The 21,591-nt window shown below is 41.6% G+C and overlaps 1 protein-coding gene across 1 annotated transcript; it reads left to right on the plus strand.

The window, feature by feature from the left end:
• The first annotated feature begins 4 nt into the window (after positions 1-4).
• NUFIP1 (nuclear FMR1 interacting protein 1) lies at positions 5-21,001 on the plus strand. Its single transcript, XM_058825491.1, is given in 13 exon segments — positions 5-22; positions 25-85; positions 88-134; positions 137-608; positions 908-996; positions 2,075-2,179; positions 2,799-2,861; positions 3,194-3,270; positions 9,673-9,765; positions 13,346-13,608; positions 14,983-15,111; positions 16,007-16,239; positions 18,790-21,001. Coding segments are annotated over 13 exon segments (1,989 nt in total). The 3' UTR covers positions 19,129-21,001.
• Positions 21,002-21,591: the final 590 nt, after the last annotated feature.

A 21,591-nucleotide genomic window follows, 5' to 3' on the forward strand; every position in this document is an offset into this window, starting at 1 on the left:
CCGGATGACGCCACGCCCGCCGGGAAGGAGGGAGGGAGGGTTCGCCTTCCTCAGCCCGGACGTGACGCGTTCAGCGGCCGCCACCGGAGGGCCCCACGTGGTGGTGCGGGAGCGTCGCGGAGCGGGGTCTGCACAGCCGGTGGGCCTCTCCGGGCCCGACATGAACCCCTTCGCCTGGTACCCGCCGCCCCCGCCGGGGCTGCCTCCGCCGGGCATGCCCCCACCATTTTTCTGCCCGCCGCCCTCCTGGGACGCGAGCTTCTGGGCTGCCCCCGTGCCCTACCCGCCGCCCGGCCGCTACCCGCCGCCCGACAGCCCCTACGCGTCCGCCGACACCTACTCGCAGCCCAAGAGCTACTCCCAGCCCGCCGAGTCCTACTCGCAACCCGCCGAGAGCTACTCGGATCCCGCCCAGAGCATCCCTCCCGCCGAGAGCTACTCTCAGCCTGCCCAGAACTTCTCGCAGCCCGAGGGCTACCCGCAGCCCGCCGAGGGCTACCCGCCGGCTCAGGGATACCCGCAGTCCGAGAGCTTCCTTCCCCCTCATGGCTACAGCTCACCGGGCGCCTGGTTCCCGCCGGCCTACGGAGCGCGGGGCCCGCACCCTGGTGAGGGGCAGGGGCCGGGGCAGGAGCCGTCCCTTGGGCCCGTGGGCTCCTTCCCATCCCATCCCATCCCATCCCATCCCATCCCATCCCATCCCATCCCATCGGCAGGCAGGGGCCCCGGGGCTGTCCTGCACCCTTGGGCCTGCAGGACTCTCCTCCAAGCACGTTGGTCATGCAGTCCCTCTCTTATCTCTTCCCTAAATCCTCCTCTGTTGCCCACTGAGGTAGGCGGAGGGGGGGGTGTTTTGCCAGGTGTATCTGTGAATGGCTCATCTTTTTTTTTTTTCTCTGTTCTGAAGGTGGAAATGGTAATTTCTCCCAGAAACGGCAGGGCAAGCAAGCGCCTGCGTTTAGTAAACATTGCCCAGAAGAAAATAACAAGCCAAAGGTACGGAGTGGGGTCCCCAGTGCAAGAGGGACATGTGCGTGTTGGCCAGGGAAAGGCCATGAAAATGATTAGGGGGTGGAGGTCAAGGCTGAGGGAGATGGGGTTGTTCATCCTGGAGAAGAGAAGGCTTTAGGTAGAACCCTGCATCATCGTTTCAGTACTTTAAGGGAACTTAGGAGAAAGATGGGAACAGACTTCATATACAGCCTGTAGTGGTAGAGCAAGGAGTAATGGTTTTAAACTGAAGCAGAGTAGATTTAGATTCGACATAAGGAAGACTTTTACTGTGAAGGGGATGAGATATTGGCACACATTGCCCAGAGGAGCTGTGACTGGCCTGTCTCTGGAAGTGTTGAAGGCCAGATTGAATGGGGCTTTGAGCAGCCTGATCTGATCTAGTCATAGACTGTCCCTGCCCATGGTGGTGGATTGAAACCAGATGATCTTGGAAGGTTCCTTCCCACCCAAACCATTTTGTGATGGTGTCAGTCTGATGGGACTTGTCCCAAGGCACTATAAGAGATCCCATTCTCCTGTCTGACCTGCTTGCCCTTAGAAGAGAGCAAACATGTGACAGTCTGTAACTCTTGAAAGATACATGTCAACCAAATTGTTACACAGGTTTATGTCACCTTGCTGTGGTGATGCTCAACTGCCTCAAGTAGTGCTCTGTTACAAGGTCAAGAGCCGGCAGCCAGATGGCACTGACGTGTGTAGTGGGAGAAGGCAGGGTCTGTGCTGCCCTCTGAACTTGTGCCTTCATGGGAGAACAGTCATGGTCTGTCTTGGTAGAGAAGAACATGGGGCTTTAGCCTAAATCTCAGAGCCCTCTGCAAGTCTGTGCCAGCCAACTGGTGTGTTTGCAGAAGCAATAATTGATTGAAACGTGGTAGTGGGAAGAGCTGAGTGCAGGGTGCTTTGTTTAGAAGATAAGTAATGGGAACTTAACTTCTGTATTATGTTAGCTTGTCTTTGAAACCTTTGAAACATATAACTGCTTTATTAACAAAAATAATAATAGTGTTTCATGAAATATCTTGTAACTGCAATCCTGAGATTTCTTCCTTTTTTTTTTCAGACCAAAAAGAAAAAAGAGCCAGTTTTCTCTCATTACTGTGATACCTGTGACCGTGGCTATAAAAACCAGGAGAAGTATGATGAACACATTTCACAGCATAAGCAGGTTAATGAGTTTGGCCTCTTTTATTCACACTTTCATTTTTTCCTTTGTGCCTGACAAACAGCTGTAGTCACTCTTTGAACAGTAGACATAGGGATAAGATTCCAGAGCTTTGTCAAGTATTAGTGGGGTATGAATGCTGTATGTTGGAGAGGCTTCAGCTGTATTTTTGGTTTTATTACTGAAGCCTTTTAAACTGCTTTTCTTGTGAAGTATTACTAAGTCATAGGAATTAATTCATTGACACCCCTATAGCATGTGCAGTTTTTGTGTGTGGAAACATTTAAAAAATTTCCTTTATTGAAAATTATCAAAATTTGCAAGTACCAAAATTTGAAATTGAAGAGTCTTGCAAATTTTTATCTTAGGTAAGCTTCACTTTCTCTTCAGTTATCAGATACATTGCCTACACTGGTTATTCTAAAACCAGATGAAATTTAAAAGTACATTTTCTTTGTTTGCTGTTTTTACAATCACCTTTGTTGGCAAACAGGGTAACTTACACAGCCTGTGCAACAAACTGTACATGCAACTGGCACTGAGTTTATTTGAAGTGTGCTCAAAAGCTTGTTTATAATTTGTGTAAATTGGTGTGTTTTAAGTTCTCCCTCTTATCTTGCAGTGCTCAGAAGAAGGTTGCACTTTCAGTGCCCATGAGAAGATCGTTCAGATACACTGGAAGAATGTAGGTAACCCTCTGGGCCCAAAATAGGAGTCTGTGCCATCTTTACTATGGCCCCTTTTCTCATTCTTCAGTGGTTTCCCTTCATTCATTTGGAAAGAAAATGTATCATCTCTGAGGAGTATGTGTTTCAAGACAATATTGTGGATGAAAATTTGTTAAATACTATGGGGTTTTCTTAATGGATTCATTTTATCATCTCTGTGTACACTCACACCAGTTTTGGAGGTGAAAACAGTGTGATACCACTATGCCTGACATAATGATGTTTTCTTTTTTAATTTGTGGGTTTTTTCCTTCCCCTTTTAAGCACCTGTAAAATACTTTTTCCTTAGGCACATGCACCTGGTGCTAAAAGAATAAAATTAGATAGTCCAGAAGAGATTGCTAGATGGAGAGAAGAAAGAAAAAGGTAAGACTTGTGGCCTATGGATTTGTTTTGCTGTATTTTCCCTATGTGAGCAGGAGATGACAGCTGAAGGGCAGGAGCAGCACATAACTTGCTGTTTCTGCTGTTACATTGACCCTGGAAAATTCCTGCAGCAGTGATCTGTGTCAGGATGCATGAGCCAGGAGAGTGTGAGCTGCAGAGATTATAATAACTTAAAAGATTATAATAGAAGGCAAGGTATCAGCTGAGAAGGAAGCAGCTTTCCCAGATGCTTGATGTGGTATCCCAGGTTAGGTGAATGTCTCATTCCTTTTAGCCTCACTACAGGTCACATTTTAGGTCAGAAGTGTTTGTGTGGTGGTTTTTAATGGCTTAAAAATCTGGGACTACTGACTACAACTGTAATACTATGTGCACACTTCCTCAGCTAAGTTGTCCCAGTAGACCACAACAGGGAGTTTTCCTAATTCTTTAAGGGCTTGATGCTTTTTTAATGAAAGAGAACAAAAACTGTAAATGATACTGTTCTCGGGTAGTCTAACTTACATTGTATGCAGGGTGCAAGGTAAAATTCTCCTATAAGCAGTATTTCTCACTTTTTCTTATCCTGTGATATAACAGGGTGTAGCTTTTATCTTGACCAGGATTGAAGTATTTATCTCCCAGATTTGTTTTTTTTCCTTCAGAGTTCAATGGGTTAAAATCCACACTTTCCCAGCAGGAGAAAGATGCTACAGGCTTTCCTCACTTCTATTGATAATTTAGAATATAGTCTTGCAAGTGATCAGTGCAAGAGTTTTGTTTCCACGAGCAAGAGTCCTGTATGCAGAATAGGAAGTGATATAAATTTAATTTTGAGATCAGTGGTGATGAGCTAGGGCAGTGTACTAGTCACATGGGGTTTTTTTAGTGAAAATAAAACCCAGTGGTCTGATGGAATCTTACTGATGTATCCACCTTGCATCCACGTCAGAAGACAATTTAACATGTTCTTGCTTTGAACTTCACTTCCCTTAATACATCTTTACACTGTTTTTATTGAAAAAGAAAAATGAATAGAATTTATTGTAGAATTTTTAACTGCCTCCCATCCATTTTTTTCCTGTATGGAGAAGCAAAATTTCTCCCCATGTAATTTCATTCTTGGAGGCTCTAATTTTTCTTTGGACATGGTTTCAGCTTTTTCTGCAAATTTCTCAAAGGCAAAAGGAAACCTTACCACTATGTCAGCACATCACAGCAGTCAACTGTTGCACCTGCTGTTCATTTTTTACAAATGAAAATGATCCATAGGTTCCTAAAAGAAAAACGAAAAGCTTTTTTGATTGAGAAACAAGAGATTTTCTCCCTTTTTTAAAATGCCATCATTAACCAGACAGAAGTTGGTTGTGATCTCTGCAAATATAAGTTTGGTGTTAGATTAGGCAAATTTTGGTGCTATATTAGTTCTCCTTCCAAGGTTTCCTTTTATTCAAAAGATGCTTGAGGGCTTGGTTTTTATTTGCTTTCAGTCTACATATTGCTGTTGTGGTTGTTTTTGGTGACCTAATTTTCTAATGGTAACTCCAAGGAAGAAGATCCATACTCGTATGCAGTCTCTGAGAGAGGCTTTACTACTCGTTTCCAACTTTTCTTACACTTCTCTGTTTTGGGAAATGTTCAGGAGAGTTCCTGTCTAGTAGCTGAGGCTGAGGTTTAAGTGTTGAAATGATGTTTAAGGTGTATGTGTCAGTATGTGCTCTGCTAGAGCATTGGGGTAGTGGAAATTGAATGTAAAATTATGGATATTGTTTGTGTGGGGAATGGGTGCTGCAAATCACAGCAGCCTTTATCTACACTTAATTGTAAGGGTGATGCTCTGCCTGGGGTGGTTTTGTTGAGCTTCTGAAGGATCTGATGTTGGTTTTAAAGGTGAATATGATTTGGCTGCAATACAGCATTGCTGAAAGCCTTTGCTCACTGCAGCACAGTAACACCAAGAGACATAAAGTCGTGTGGTCACAGGCACCAACCAGAAAAGGCAGAATGGGATTAGGACTGTCCGAGCCAAGGCCACTAGATGGAGTAGTGCATTATCTTGGTACTTCAAGCCTTCTTGGGCATCGTATTTAGCCGTGATGGATGGGTGTAGAATGACTACCTGGGTGGCTTTTGTTACTTTTTGTACAGCGAGGAAGCTCTATGAGCATCCTTCTTTCTTTAATTAAAAAAAAAAAGGGGGGGGGAGGGTATGGGAGGCAGGCAGAGAGAGAAAGCCAGCTGGAACTTTTGTGCAGCATTAATTGGGTCACCAGCAAAGCATCATTTTAGTACTGAAGGTCTGTTGTTGAGTCACAGTAAACACTGCATTGAACAGAAAAGAGGGACACCAGAGGGAGTCTGAGCTATTAAGCAGTTTTGGTTTACAGTGACAGGAAAAAACCATTTTCATTCTAGAAGCTCCAATCAGAGCAGCTCCAATCAGAGCTAAGAATGAATCTTTTTAGGTCATTAATAGTTTATTCCTAATTAGGTTGCCATGATTTAATATGTGTGTTTCCATGCTGCATCCTGTCTTGCTTGTTCTTTCAGCCATTATAAATAATTACTTGCAGAGTTGAGATTTTTCTTCTTAATTAGCTGCTGTGTTGCTCAATTGTGTATCCTGCTTAAAATCTTCAAGAAAGAGCTTGTGTTTAAAGTGTAGCCTTACTGTCATAGAGGAAGGAGGAGGAGGAGAGCTGGTAGGGACTATCTCTGGATTAAGCATGCTGGATTGGAATGCTGTTTTCCTGTTGAACCTGCTGAGCCAAGAAATCTAATTAAGTAAAGAGCAATAGAGATGAAGTTCCATGGGATCTCAGGGTTTCCCTGTGTTTTGCAGACAGATGGTTGTGAAGTCTGACATCAACTTTTCTTGTTTTGATTTGTCCTGTCCCTTCCAAGTGTTGAGAAATGTGCTGTCTTCAGCATATTTTTTCTTTAACATGAGCTTAAAGAGAATTATCTGCAATGCATTTCCTTAATGTGTCAGAATGAGGTATTGCTGTCTTCCCTACTCCACAAGTGAGATCTGGGTCCTGCCAGCCCATCTGTTTCTCACCAACATTTCTTGAGCAATGGTTATTAGCAAGAATGTGGAAAGGCTGTTTTAGTGTTAAAGCGAATCATTGAATTTACTTTTGCTTAGCTCCTAATATAACATTGAGGGATTTTCTTGAGTTTCTGTGTTGCTTGTAAATTCTTCCTTTTCTGCCCCACTTTCTTTATTTTCTTGGCATTGGTTTGTTCAGATAGGAATTGTCTGTTGTATTTCCTTGCAGTACATCTCACAGGCTGAGCATGTGCTTTGTGCTTGAAGTTCAGTACTGTTAATCACACCACTTGTAATTAATTTGTGGTTTTCTCGTTGCATAATGATAATCCTAGAGTAGTTTGGAATCCTCCCTGGTGTTGTGTTCATAGTAGTGAAGTATGTAATATGGAAAATAATTTCTTGTAACTTGGTAAAAGTAGAGGAGACAAAGCAAAGTAGAAGGGATGTGTCAACAGATCAAGGTAAACATAGATGCAATAAAGTTTACTCTGATCTGCTGGAATAGATCAGCAATGAAACTGACTCAGCTAACATATGGTTAAATTAGATGTGGGAAAGTTAAGCCAAGATTGTATCAGCTCTCTTGGGTCATTTTTATTCCCTTTGGGCTGTCCATGTCTCCTTTGCTGTTGGCTGTGCATATGCAATTAAGAACAGCTCAAGAAATTTTTGAGGCATTTTGCTCACAGTGCTGTTCCTAATAAAATGATGAACTTGTGTAGCCCTTGACTCAGGAATTTGTTGTATAAACTGCTACAGAAACAGGTCTCTTTTCTGTTAGATGTCGGCAAAGCTCTGTTTCTTCATTGCTTGCTAAGAGCTGCTTTACTCCAATGTTTGTGAGAGCAAGATAAAGTATGCTGGCCTATAAAAAAAATGCATGGCTCTGGCCAGTGTGTTCATTTATCAAAAAAAAAAATCCATTCTCTAAGACACATGTGTTATTGATTAGGCTCAGTGTCACTGTTCCCTGTCTCTAGAAGCTTTAGGGTATCCTTTACCTGCATGTCTCACTTAGTTGGGATATATTTAATGTACTCATCTTAACATAAAAATCAGTTTTCTGATGCTGTCAATTTATTTTGAAAGGTTTTGGATTGTAGAAGTGTGTACTGTTGGGAACTGCAGCTGCTGTGAAAGAGGGCTGCCTTCTCAGGCTGTACTGGCTTCATGAAGTCTGCTGTGCCAGACCACCACATCCTGGTTTAACTCTCCCTTTTACAATAAGTTCCTTAGGTTTGTAAAGCCCTGTGGGGATGGATGAAGCTCTTTGTATTCAAGCTCTGACAAGTTGTTTGCAAGGCATAAGTGCTGGGGTGCTTCTACTTCAGTGGTGTTTGTAGGTAACATTTTAGGAACATCATTTTCTTAGGAGAGGTGGAGGGCTTGCCATCTTAGAAGGGTGCAAACCCAAGTCAGCTCTTGGGATTTGAGCATATGGCCTTTTATGTGGAGGGGCTCAGTCAGTAAAGGCATGAGGTGAAGGCAGTGAGTAAAATGCCATTTAACGTTTGAGAAGAGATGGAAAAGATAAACACAGCCACTACAGATGCCTTCAGCTGTGCTTCTGCAGGCATACTGGGACTTGTGACTTGAGCTCTCGCCAGCTGTCAGTTATTGCCTGTGTCAGCTGGAAGGCTGGTTGAGGAGAAATCTGCCAGCCTTGGCAGTTAAATGGAACTGAAAGCCTTGGTGCAGTCCATTACAGTGGCTCGTGGAGGGAGTGGAAACTCACAGGAATGAAAGTGGGAGGCATTCATGTCTCAAATCGTGTTGAGAGAGCATGTCTGAATATGTCCTTAATCAGCATAAGTGCTGGAGCATTTGAAGACTCCTTTGCTCTAGTATTTAGGGTCTTCCCTTATACTTAAAACACCCTCCCCCCCTGCAATCTCTACAGTAAGCTTGAGGATGTTTTGAGCATAGCTACTTGTTTTATGGCTTGCTGTCCTCCTGGGAGCCTTTGTGTTTTGAAGGAAAGCACCTTCTCCTAAAACTGTGGTGCACAGGGGTCTTTGTCAATGCAAAGCTTTTGAGATTAAAGAGTTCATTGCACATTTGCTGTGTGCTGGGAGTGTTGTAACATGGATGAACAAATCTAACTAACAGGGAGGAGCAGAGGTAAAACATCACATCCCTGTGCTCACTTGAGCTGTATGGCAGATTTCTGGGAGAAATCCAAAGAAAATACATCTTGACAGCTCATGTTCAAATCCTCTTAAAGAGGACTAGTTCTGTAGTGTGTTTAGGTTTGTCTTGTAGAAAAAGCTTCTCTTTTTCCCTTGGTACGTGGTTGACGCTGTCTTGAATCGATGTGACACTTAGCATTCCTGCTGTAGTATGGGGGAAATGCATGTGATAAGATTAAATATTTAAAGAAAGATCCATGTCTTTTTGATAGCTATTTTTAGTGAGAAGCTGTTCTGTGTTTCTCTTTACTCCATTTTAATAGACATCAAATATTTATTCTTTGTGTTTCTATACAGAAGCTGGGGGAGCATGTGCATGTGTTTCTTATTTACCACTTTTATCTCAAAGCCCTGGCATTTAGCTAACTAATGTTTGCAGAGCAAGTAGTGCAGCCATTTTTAGGCCTTGATGGTAATAAGCCTGCTGCCCAGGCTCTGCGTGTTAGAACCAGCGAGACATTTGTCTGGAGGGAAGGATGTTAAGGGAGGTGGGGAATGGAAGAGATGGGATGGGTTGGGAGATAATTGTAACAGTAGATTTCTTTTCATCTGCATGATCTGGCAATTTTTCTTGAACCTGGAATTAAAAAAGGGCAGTAATTCTGGTGAAGTTGAGGTCAGTGTGCGAGCACAATGCTAAATATTGCTCAAGAAGGAACTTGTGTGCTTTTCCTTGTCACATTAAAGGAATCTTGTGCACCCAGAAACTGTTCATATAGCCTTTTTTTTAAGTTTAGAAGAACTCAGCAGTTAGTTTGCTATAGGCATGTCATTCAAATAATCCAATTGAAGCTCCATAGAAATAATGTAGGAGGACTAAATCATGCTGTAATGTGTTGGGGCAAAGAGAGGGTCCATGACTATAACCCAACTATTTGTCTGTACCTTGCTTGGTGGTTTGGTAAATCTAAGAATGCTAATGGGATATTTTTAATTTCTGTTTTGTTTTGTTCATTGCATCTGGATATGTAAGCCTAAATGCACTCAGGTTTCTATTCCTCACTAATGCTTTTTTAAGAAAGAAACAGTCTGTTGAACTTCATTGAAAAATTTAAAAAATCTGTAATGTTTATAGAGAAAGCTGATTTGGTAAAGGGGGAATTGAGGAACTACAGTGAATCCTTTAAGAGCCAGTGAAACTACTTTTTTTTCTTCTAGAAATTTTCCTACTTTGGCAAACATTGAAAGGAAGAAGGAAATGCAGACACAGAAGGAGGAAAGGGGAGAAGTGCTGACTACCCAGCAGTTTGGGTAAGTGTTTTGAAGCAAGCTTGTTGCTTTCCTCCCACTGAATTCAAATGTATGCTTTCTTACTGTGGTCTCCCAGCACTTGCTGCTTCCACTGTATGCAGAATCTGGCTGCCCTTTAAGAGAGGACAGGCCGTTTGACAAACTGCTGATGTAATATTCTTTTGTTTACTTCATAGTGCTCCAAAGTTCACTTCAGTTAAATGAAACAATAAGTACATGAAAAATCTGGTACTCTGGCTTGTTTGAGAATACCACTTTCTAGTGGCCATTCATTACATCAGCATAACCTTGGTCTCTGAAGAAGCAGTAATGGGGGCAAAAGTCATGCAACAGAATGATTCCACATGATTTAATTTTTTATTATCTGAAAATGGCCAACAGAGATTTTGTTCTTACTCTCTCTCCTTTCTGATGATAAATCAGTAGTCAAGTGAAGAGGGGAAGAAGATAAAGATGATGGAGGGCAGTAAAAAGAAGCAGCACTACTTAAGTTATAACGAAAACCATATGAAAATAAAGTTAAACCTATCTGCTACCATTGTTCTGAGCTAGTGCTTACTCGTCTTGGATTTTTATCTGTTCACTGCCTTATAAATTATTTTCCAGCATGGTTTTGTTCTTCTCTCTCAATTTCATTGTTAGGTGGAACCAGCTAACTTCATTAGCTCTGCTTTAGGACCTGTGGGAAGATTGGTTTTTAAAAAAAGTTGTTAAAACGAGCCACACACTCCTAAAATACTATTTGATTAATCTGGAATGACTGAGCTGGAAGGCAGGAGCAGACTCAGTCCTAAGGGGCTCTTGCTAAATGCCATTTTCTGCCACATGGAAGTGCAGCTGGGGTTTGCCTAGCTTTTTGTGTAGGGGATGACAGCAAACAAAACAAAACTTGCTAACTTGCACCATGGAAAAATGGTTGAGTTAGTGCAGAATAAGAAGTTAGTGTAATTTATTAAATGTGGACAGTGCAAATTACCTTGTTGCAGCATGTTCTTCAGAAGATCCACTTGCCTGCCCCCACTCAATCAGTTGCCTTTCATACCTGAAAGGAAAGGTTTATAGAAGACTGAAGTAAAACTTCCTTTTAAGTTTTAAGTTGCAGGAGTGCTTTACACCCAAGGAACCAAACCTGGGCATTGAAACTCAGGCTGCAAACATATATATTGTATATAGAACATATATATTATGACATTTCTTTGTCACAGTAACAAACTGTGGTTTTATTTGCTAACTTTTGTAGCTGTGAGTCAGATGCATCAAGTAGCCTTAAATGGCCATCAGCAATTCCATGCTGTTACATTTGTTAGGAGGTTTGTATCTGGAAAAGTGTTTGGGGAAAAAAAGCCCTCAAAATTGCAGGTTCGTCACTTCCATGTAACAACTTTTTATTCTAATTCATTCTAGAAATCTCTTCTTTTTCTTTTCTCCCTCCCCTTAGCACTCTACGCTTGGTGAGCTCTCCATAATCTGTCATTTCTGCTTTGTATATCAGCAGTAAAGATTCTGCAATTGGTGCTTATCTGGCAAATTTACTGATGTGTGAGGAAAAAGTAGAATACAGCTTGTTCCCTGCAAGCTGTACTATTAAAGCAAATGGCTAAGGAAGACTTAGAAAGGATTAGATGCTTAACACTTCCATGGTGCTTTTCATTTGTGGTTGTCTGAAGTGCTTTGCAACTCCTAAGTCTCAGCATCCCTGTGTGTGAGATCAGAGATGCAGAAGGACCACTTTGGAAGCCTGTCTGGTGTCTCACAACACCTGAGTAATAGTGCACAGCTCTCCATGCCCTCTGCATGGAGAGTGAAGGGCAGGATGTCTTCCACAAGGGAATGGCAGAAGGCAGATACCAGGCTGGTGTTTGCTGGGACATGTTTTTGACCTTGAGGTTTCTTTCTGGGTGTTTGAGGCCCCAGAGAATTTAGATGGTTGGTTTTAACCCTTGGTCAAGGACAACAGCTTTAATTAACCTCGTATTTGCTCGGTATCTTCTAGGTTGTACAACATGCTGAATTTAGAGTATGGTTGGACAAATTCAGAAATGCAGTTTTCTCTATTGTTGGAGTTGAATCATAGGAGATAATATTAGCCTTTTGTGGGTGAGGGACTGATGCACAGGAAGGCAGTGGCTTGCCACTTGTACCACAGGAACACTGTGGTGGGTGATGCCATCAGGGATGAGCAATCAGTGTTAGACACTGTCATGAAGTGACTGGAGAATGAAATTAAATATGTTTTGCTGTGATATAAAGTAATTTTGTGTGCTATGACTGGCCTTGTTCTCCTCTAAAGAAGGACTTGATAAATCCAGAAAAGCATGGAAGAGAGGAATGCTGGTAGCAGGAACATTTCTGAACAAAGTAGTGGGTGGCTTGAAAGGGCTGCGTGATGGAGACCTAGAAAGATTGCATAGGTGCAAGAGGTGAATAAAGTGTAGTTATACACTGATTCTTGTAACTCAAGAAGAATGGGTTACTAAATGACTTGTTTAGACCTCAGAATGAAGACAAACAAAAGAAGTCCTTTGTCAAAAAATATTAACCTTGCTGCAAGATTTTAGCAATGCCAGACATGAACACAGCATCCCACATGAGGGATAATAGGACATCAGCTGTGCTGAAGGTGAGGCTGAGGCAGGGAGGGCTGATCAGAACAAACCATGGGGCTCATTAAGGACAGGAGATCTTGTGTAATTTTTGCTGTTACAGTCCTGTTTTCCTGAATTAAGTTTCTGTTGCTTGGAAATAAATATTTTCAGAAAGCTTCAGCTGTCCCTTCTATATTTGCTTTTCTCTCTTGGTCACATTGATTCTTATATCTATAGAATTCAACCAGAGTTTAAGCTTTCCAGATATCTTCCTCTAACATGTGTTTATAGGACAAACCTGGAAGATAATGGAGCTGTGAAAGATAAGTGGTACCAGTATGCTGTGCTCTTCCTGTATTTCAAGACTTGTTCTTTTGTTTCAGGTCCTAAAACATGCATTATTCTGATGGACATTTCTTTTATTCCTTTTCCTTGGAATGGGAAAGATGAATGGCATGTTGGTTGGAGGCGGGAGTAGGTAGTCATTGCAGCTGATGGTGTCAGATGGCTGAATGGATTTGGTGCAGCAAGATGCTTCTCAGAACTGTAACTGGAAAAAAGAGACTTCAGCAGTGAAACAATGTTTATAGTAGATGCTCTCCTTATAACTTCATGTTGCCTCTGTTTTGAATGGCTTTAATGCTTAAGTGAAGATTTGTTGACTTTGTTATCTGAAATGAGAACGCCCTGTCCTCACACTGCAGGTTATCGAGGAGCTTTCTTAGCCCATGTACCCTTGGCCTTGTTGAAAACTGAAACCAGAAGTCATGAGATTCAAACTGTTCATTCAGTTCCTGCTTTGTCCCATTGCCCTGCCTGAGATGAGGTGTGACTGATTTTATGGTCTGTCACCTCGTGTTAGCTGAGCTGGTGTAAGTCCTGGCATCATTCTGTGTTGCTGAACCTTAAACAAGGGCCTGAGCCATTTGGTTACATCAGTTGTTTTTATTCTCATAGCTTATCATCTGTATGAGCTTTCTGTTTCTATTCTCCAGCAAAATGAAGGGGATGTGGAAACCTCCAGAAAATGGAGAAGCTCTTGGGCATCAACGAAGACACAGGAGAAGACAATGGCGTCCATTCTGGAAGAAATTTAGGAAAAATGGTGGCGATTGTCATGGACCTAAAACTCAAAATGAAGCCAATGGACCAGAAAACAGCACATGTGAAGAGGAGCATGAAAAACAAAATGCTTTGGCAGGCCAGGCATATGAGAAAGACGTGGACCCTCTTGGTCTTCTGGCAAATGGTGATGTTGGTAAGATGAAGGAACTTAGAGAAGTTTTATTTAAATGATTGTTTTAAGTTTAGATGCTGAAACTTTGTGCTTGCTAGTCACCATTTTGGAAGTCTGACATGAAGTTTTGTGCAGCATTACATGTTCGGATGTAAATATTGTACAGTAGTCTAAAGGCCATGCAGCACCAACCTAGGTTGCTAAATTAACATAAAAGAGATAAGAAAATACTTATAAAACCAGAAGAAGATTAAATACTTGAACAGCCAAATTATTTTTAAAGACTGTTAAATATCCCTTTGTGGTTTTGAAAGCAACAGTATTTAGAAAGTGAAAACAAATGGATTTCCTTGTATGAGTCAAGTGAATTACTTAAAATGTCAGTATTTTACTTTTAATTCTGTTCTTTGCTGTATTATTACTCTTGATATTCTCCATATGTGTGTGTTTTTTGAAGTATTCCTGCTTAGTTTTTCTGGGTTTGGTTTTTTGTTGGGCTTTTTTTTGTGAGCACATCTTGTTTCCTCATGCTGGCAGCAATATAAATTCTTCACATCTAACTATTTATAATATAGTCAGCAGTACTCCTAGAATATGGCATGTAAGCTGACTTATACTCTGGCTATTTTTAGCAACAAGGGTAGAATAGATTCCCTGGAAAGATGTCTGATGCTGAGTTTTTCCTCTTGAAAACATAATCTTCAATTAGTGAGAACAAGAACTCAGCATCCCTATGCAATTTGTTTACTCCATTAATCTTTGCATGTTGGGAAACTTAAGTATGCTTAAATATCTCTATATTTCCCTGCAGCATTTGTGTTTTACTTAATGATAAAAGGTCTAATTATGCCAAAGTACAGCTAGTGACCTCTCTTATAGTAGGTAGAAAAGGAATGTGGTCGCCCTTAATTAAACAATATTAAAGCTAGTTGCAACTTTTTATACAACTGAGAAAGATAGCCAAAACAAATAATAACACACACAATATAACTAAGTAGAATTTAAAAAAAAATATACAGCCCAAATCTATGATTTTACTGAATAGGTGCATCTTTTTGATTCTCCTTTTTTTTTAATTTCCCCTGATTGGCTTCTAAATCCTTCTCCTCCATCTCAGAACTAAATCCAGCAAGACTTCAAAACATATTATGAAATCCTCTCTCTCTCTTTACCTACACTCAATAACAAGACTTATAATTCTATTTGGTATGCAGAGGAGGAAGCAGAAAGCTCACCTTTCTGCTGAGCTTCGGGAAAGTTTTTGGGGGGTTTTCTATCAGGCCATTGCGCAATGGTGCCCAGGTGTGTGTGGTGCTGAGATGAGGATTTGGCAGCAAGGCTGGCTGTTGGCAGGATTGTTGGGAAAAATCCCTCTTGCCTTTTCTTTCCCTGCAGAATCTGACAAGGATGAGGCAGCTGAGGAGGATGGAAGGCTGGGAACAACAGTTGTCCCCAGGCAGGTGACCTCTGCCCTTAGCTCGCTGTCGGTCAACTATGGCAGCGCATCCGACAGTGAGCCCGAAGGTGTGTGGAAACAACTTCTGCCCTTCTCCTCTCCCCTTCTGCCCCGTGTCACACTGCAGTGATGGGGACTGCAAGCAGAACTGTGGCTTTTTTTGCTGTCCTTTTCTCAGTAGCACGTCCTGGGTCGAGAGAGGAGGCATAAAATGTCTTTGATTAAGTTGTGTGTCGTCAAATTTCCCAAGTCTTTTCTCCCCTAGTTGGGGGAAAATAAGGAACCTGTTTCCAGTCTTGCTTCAAATCATGTTTGAATAGTGCCAGGAAAAAGCTGTTATTGTCACTCCATGAACTAATTTCCACATCCTTAAGGGCTTTTTCCATAGAAGGCTGCTGGGTGTTGCAATAGGACCTGAACTCTCTGTTACTTGTATTTTGTGCTTCTCTGAGCGTATGCATCAGTGGATGGTGAGGGATTGCTGCTGCTGCTTGTTTTTGCGAATATTTACTAAGCCCTACTTGCACTGGGTGGCCTACCAAAAGTTAGAGAGCATCTAGCAGACAGTGATTGAACTTGGGCATCCTCTGCCCTAACTGTATCATGATTTTCTCAGCAGCCTAATTTGCAGCAATCTATAATGTGAAGCATGGTACTTCTTAAGTGATAAGAAGGCAGAAGTTTGAAAACCTCAATCAGGTGTTATTCCTTTTATTTTTCTTTTTGTGCTATAGAATCGAAATACCTTGTTTTCCTTTCTGTGAATATTTAGAGATTATTCTTTGTATTTAGAAAGAAAACCCAAGCCAAACAAAACCCTCCCTTCCTCCAAGTAAACCTTGAATATCTTCACATCAGGTTGTGTGAGCAAGAATAGTACTAACGAACTGCCAGTGCATGGGGATATGAGCATGTTGAAGAGGCTTTTAAGTTTGAGATGAAAGTGTGTTCTTTTTCTTTAAGAAATCCCTGTCAAGACTGCAACAAAAGCTGAGAGAAACCAGGCTGTGCTCAGAAATACGCCTCAAACTACTCCTGCTCCTCAGAGTCGGAAACCAAATCAGAACCGCCCAGAGTGCGCAGGCACGGCGTTAAGGAGCTCGAATTCGAACGCACGTCCCCCCAGAGGGCCTGATAAGCGGGGCAGGAAAACATTACCTCGCCTTCCCAAGCGCCGTCCAACTCTGCTGGAAATGGTAAGAGGCTAAGATAATGTCTCCTGTGCAAGAGTGCAACCTTTGGGAATGTTTCTCCTCTTCCCTGCGGGAAGTTAGAGCAGTCTGTTAGCACAGGGCCTGGCTTAAGAATAGTAAAGGGAGCGTTTCACTTGGAGGAGGTGAAGGTGCTTTAATAGACAAATAGAAATACCCTGGCATGCATTCAGGTAACAACCCACTTTGGTAAGCAAGAGATGACAATGAATCACATGTCTGAAATGAGCTGCACAAGGAACAAACCCTTCCCTTCCCCTCCACTCCCCTCCCCTCCTGCAGTATCCAGTAGGTTTGGATGTAATCCCAGCAGCCATGATCTGATCTTTTTGCTCCCAGCTTTGCTGTTCAGCCACCTTCCTCTGCTAGAAGACCATACAGTACTTCTTGCACATGCAAAGAAATCTAGTTGGGAAGTGTGTGCGTGGCTTAAAATACAGAGTGGTGTTTAGCTGCAACCTGTTTGCAGCAGGGCTTCTTCTCTGGGCATGTTTTGATCAATCTGAGGAAGGGACAGCACCCTGAAGAGCAGCAGGTTGGTGTCTCAGAAGGGTAGAAGGAGGTTTGTTGGGGTGAGTCCAAGGTATTCCCAGTAGTAGTGCAGAGCAACCCATTTGGCCACAAAGCTTGGTGTCTTTCTTTAGAAAGCTCTGACAAAACCTTGGAGCTTTTTATTGTATTTATTACTCAAAAGCAGTACTACTCTTGTGATTCTATAAATGGCATAAAGCTCCTCCATCAAGGGAGAACTTGCAGTGGGCAAAAGACAGGAGAAAGGGTGTCACTGACAGCAGAGCTCTGAAATAGCACAGGATGTTTCAGCAAGAGATACCTGATAAGGTACAACCCAAGCTGCTGATGTGGGAGAAATCCTTTGGTAGTCTTTTTAGCACAGAGTACCATTGCTGCCAAGAATTAACGTTCCTAGTGGCTGAAAAGGAAGTGTTTGTCCCTTGTGTAGCTCCCTAAGCATGCAGTTGCCTTTCTCACTTGCTCTTCAAAATTTTTGGTGATCAAAGCAGTGATGTCTCTGGAAGAAAGTCAGATGAAGTCCCACATACTGAGAGAAGCTGGCAGTACATAGGAAACCTGAGTTGAAGCTTGCCAGTGTAGTCCATTTCCACTAAAATTGCATTTTAGTGAGGTTTTTTACCTTTTCAAATTGCTCAGAGTTGTTTTTAAAGAATGTGTACTGTGGCTGTGAATCACAGAGGATGGCCTGAGGTTTGTTGGTAGGCTTCCACTGTCATTAAAAATGGTTAGTGTGCAAAAACCTTGAGAGGGAGTGAGGTTGAAATTTTACAAAATTGATCCAAAAAGTGCTTTAGAAAGCTAAAAAAAGGTTGTTGTATCAATGATGCTTTAAAAAAAACCAAAAGTGAGGTAGGAGAATAGCTGCAGGTATCTCTTAGCAGTCATTTGGCAGTGAGCTTGGGCACTACAAAAAACATGTTTATTGTGGACATGCAAACACTAATGTGTATTTAGTCATTCTCTGTGCTGACAAAGTCAAAAGCTTGTGTACTGCCACTCCACTGATACCCATCCCTGCATTAAAAAATCAACTACAAAGAAGCAGTCTTTGATAGGGTAATTTCTGCTGCCCTGCTGGGCCCTAATTTGGCCATTTGGGAATTCACCAGTTTCTCCCAGTCAAACAAAGAGAACATCACTCTGTCCCTTGTTTGCCCTGAAGTACATCTCCTAGTTCATATGGAAGATTCCTGAAGGCTCATTTTAGATGTCAGCTGCTTGTAACACCTCTTAGCAACTGATCTAAGTAAAAATACTCAGGCTTAAAAGTGGCTGGTTAAACCACTGTTTAAACTTGTAACAACAAAAAAAGCTTCTTGGTGACATTACTAGCCAAGCTTAGCCAAATCTGCAGTGTGTAATACAGCTCTACTGCAACTGATCAGGTAGTTACAAATTTAGCCTCTTGGCTCAGATTTTGTTTGTTCATACTACTAGTTCTGCTGACACTCACATTGAAAAAGGTTCATTTGGCTCTCTGGCTGATAGGTTTCTTTTTCCTACTACCAAAGTGAACCTTAATGAGGTTGAAGTCAATGAGGAAGGCCTCTAGCATATTGATTAAGCTACTAGAATTAGGTTGGTGTATGTATTATAGCCCAGACCAGTTACTGCTGTTTAAATCTATGGTCTGGTACCTGATGAAAGATGCCCTTTCCTTGTATTTATCTTTTACTCATAAGGGGTTTAAATTAAAAATGCATGGGATATGAAATTGCAGATATGGTATAACTTAGAAAGTGTGAAAAGTGATAATAGACCTGGTACCCTGATATACTGGAGTGCATGGCCTGGTATCACAGTCTGTGATTTGAGAACATCATTCTCTGGTATGGCAGTCTCCAGCCCCATGTGTCCAGGGCCTGTGTGAGGGACCCAACTGTTTAATTTGAAAGATGTTGGAAATCACTGAGTAGATCAGTATATGTTGCTATGCTTGTATCAGCTACAGAGCAATAGAGGGAAATGTGCGTCATCTTCTCTTTTTTTTTAAATTTCCAGTTACTGGCCCAGGACATCCGGCACGAGAGGAATGTGATTTTGCAGTGTGTTCGATACCTCATCAGAAATAACATGTTTGGACTTCATCTTAAAACAGAACCACAGGCTGAAGCAGAAACTGAACAGTCCCCTACACCTACAGCAGAGCCTTCTATGGAAAAACCTGATGAATCTAGTTGTTCTTGTAGCTCTGACCTTCAGTTAGAAGGAGGACAAGAAGATGCATTATTAATAGCCCAGGGTGAGAAGGAACCTGTGGATCAGACTTCACAGATGGCTCAGTTGGCAGATGAGGACACGTGGGAAACCCCATCAATTCACTGTGAAGGGGCACCATAGAGGATGTCTCTTATGGACAGTAAAGGCTCACATTTTCTACTCAACTGATGCTTTTTGAAAGACATCAGTGTAACAAAAAATCGTTAAAGTACATACTGAGAGCTGTTAAAACCACTTTCCTAATCTGTTCTGCCCTATGTGGCCATTTCCTTGGAAAACATGTTGAGTAATTCCATATCCACATGGCACAAAGGCAGCAGTGACACAGAGTATGACCTTCCCTAGAGTAGAGGCAGATCCCTGCTCTAGAGCTTCAGAGTTCTGAGTCTCTTACCTTCTTATGAAACGTGTGTGAGTCCATCCCCAGAGCCAAGTAGGATGGATTTTCTTCATGTGAAGTCATGGTCCTGTGTGTGTGGAGTATCTTGAGTGTCCAGAAGTATTTCAGTGTACTTTCAAAATGGCAATTCAGTGCACACATTGTTTCACTTCAGGTTTTACAAGATATATCCAATATAAATATAATATAGCCAGTGTAAAATATGGAAGATATACTGACCTATCTCAAAAAGTACTGCTTCCACCAGGAGCCTCTTCCTCCCTGAATTAAGTTGCTAATTGAGCAGAGGCATGGAAATGAGCGTGAAGGTTTTATTTATTAAAAAAAAAAAAAAAAAAAAAAAAAAAAAAAAAAAAGACATACTAAGACATACTATAACTGCTTGCATCAGTGCTGGATTGCTGGTTGAGCTCAGGTACCCAGTATTGAGCTTTAACTTCTGTTACAGTTATTGCCTGACAAATTAACTCCTGAAGCAAACCCTCAATGTCATTATCAAAGGTTAGAAAGCTTACCAAGAGTTACTGGTTACCTTTTGTGTATACATTGGGAATTTATTGGTTGGCCTTCTGGAAGAATGCCTTGATACATTGTTACAATGCTCCCAGAGATTGGTTTTCTTCATGGGTTTGTGCATATGTCCATAGTGTTGTGTGCGCTAAAAAAGAAGCATCAGCCAAGGTTTAGAAACAAATTGTCTTTTGATTATATTCTGCATTTGTTTGTCAGAATGCTTCTTATTAGGGGCGGGTGTTAGTTTGTCACATTGACATGGAAAACACACCACAAAAATAATCTGTTCTCAAAACCTCCACTTCAGAACCTGCTCTTTGTCTTTTAGTCATGGTTAAATGTTGCCATTAACTCTCAGGGACTGGCTTATTTTCTTTTTCTTTGGTAGAAGTCTAGCCTTCCATTTCACCACCTGAAATAGGGAGACTCACATGGGGTATTTTTATTGCCTAATAGCTATATTTTCTTTCCTTTAGTTCCTTAATTTGTGCCACAGATCTCATTTGTGCAGTGTAGGAAACAAGAGCTAGTTGAAAATTCTATCCTGCTGCTCCTCTATTTATAACTACAACTGCACATTGTGTTTGTAATGCACTGTCTAAATTTATGGAATTATATAAATACCAACACCCTTGTAAAAGTTGTGTGTCTCAAGGATATATGTGCAGAATAGAAGCAGTGATCATAAACATTTATATTTCCAAGGCAGATGATTCATTCTTCCCATGATGATCTCACGAGCCATCTCAATCTCACTGACTTGCCTCTGGCTCTTACAGTTTTACTGCAATGAAAATACCAACGAAGAACACTCAGCCACGGAGATCTGGCACTCGAGCAGAACCTGGTTTCATAGTGGAGTAGTACCAGTGCTGTTGAAAGCATAAGTAACAGCTGCAGGAAGAGAAATGGATGTCTTAAATTTGCTATTAAATTGCACTTTAAACAACCCTGTGTCCTATCAAGGTGATGGCAGAGCTTTCTTTGACTGTACTCTTTGACCTTGTGTTTAAAAAGACAAAACTTTTACCAAGAATTCTTCATACAATATAGTTGTCACTATGACTTAATAATATTAAACTTTCACACAAAACCAAAACCTTTGTCAGAATTTTTTTTTTTTTAGTCTGTTTCATATAGATAGAGAGAAGAAGGTTTCTTTATAGGGGGATCTGTACATGGCATAAACCAGAAGTTTTAACCAAGGACTTGTTGCATACATGAAGAACTGCCATTTTTCTCCTAACAAGCCATTTCTGCCAACTCATATAGCAGCTATGTGGAGACAGACACTGCAGTGATGTCAAACCCTGAATTGCAGTCTTGGTCAATGGTAGGAGGTCTCTGTCCTTTCCTCTTCCCCCACTTCTGTTTTTGTGCTCTTCCAGACCATGTTCACACTTCACAGACCCCTTCCTGCTCATCAAGATTGTGCTTTCTTAGTACTTTGGATTCAGCCTTTGTATAGGGAAGCTGCCATAATGACCTTCTCTGGTACTCTCAAATGCCTGCAGGCTTTTCTGGTCCCTGCAGTTTTATCTGCTCTGGATTAGCAGAGGTGGGTTTTGTTCACTTGAATAAAATACCTCTCTGTGTCTGTAAGAGGAGCCTGTTGTTTCTGGCATGCTGCTGGAGCCAGTGCTTTGTGTAGCTTTTTGCTTTCTAATTGT

The sequence above is a fragment of the Ammospiza caudacuta genome, chromosome 2 (genome assembly GCF_027887145.1).
Source record: "Ammospiza caudacuta isolate bAmmCau1 chromosome 2, bAmmCau1.pri, whole genome shotgun sequence".
NCBI lineage: Eukaryota > Metazoa > Chordata > Aves > Passeriformes > Passerellidae > Ammospiza > Ammospiza caudacuta.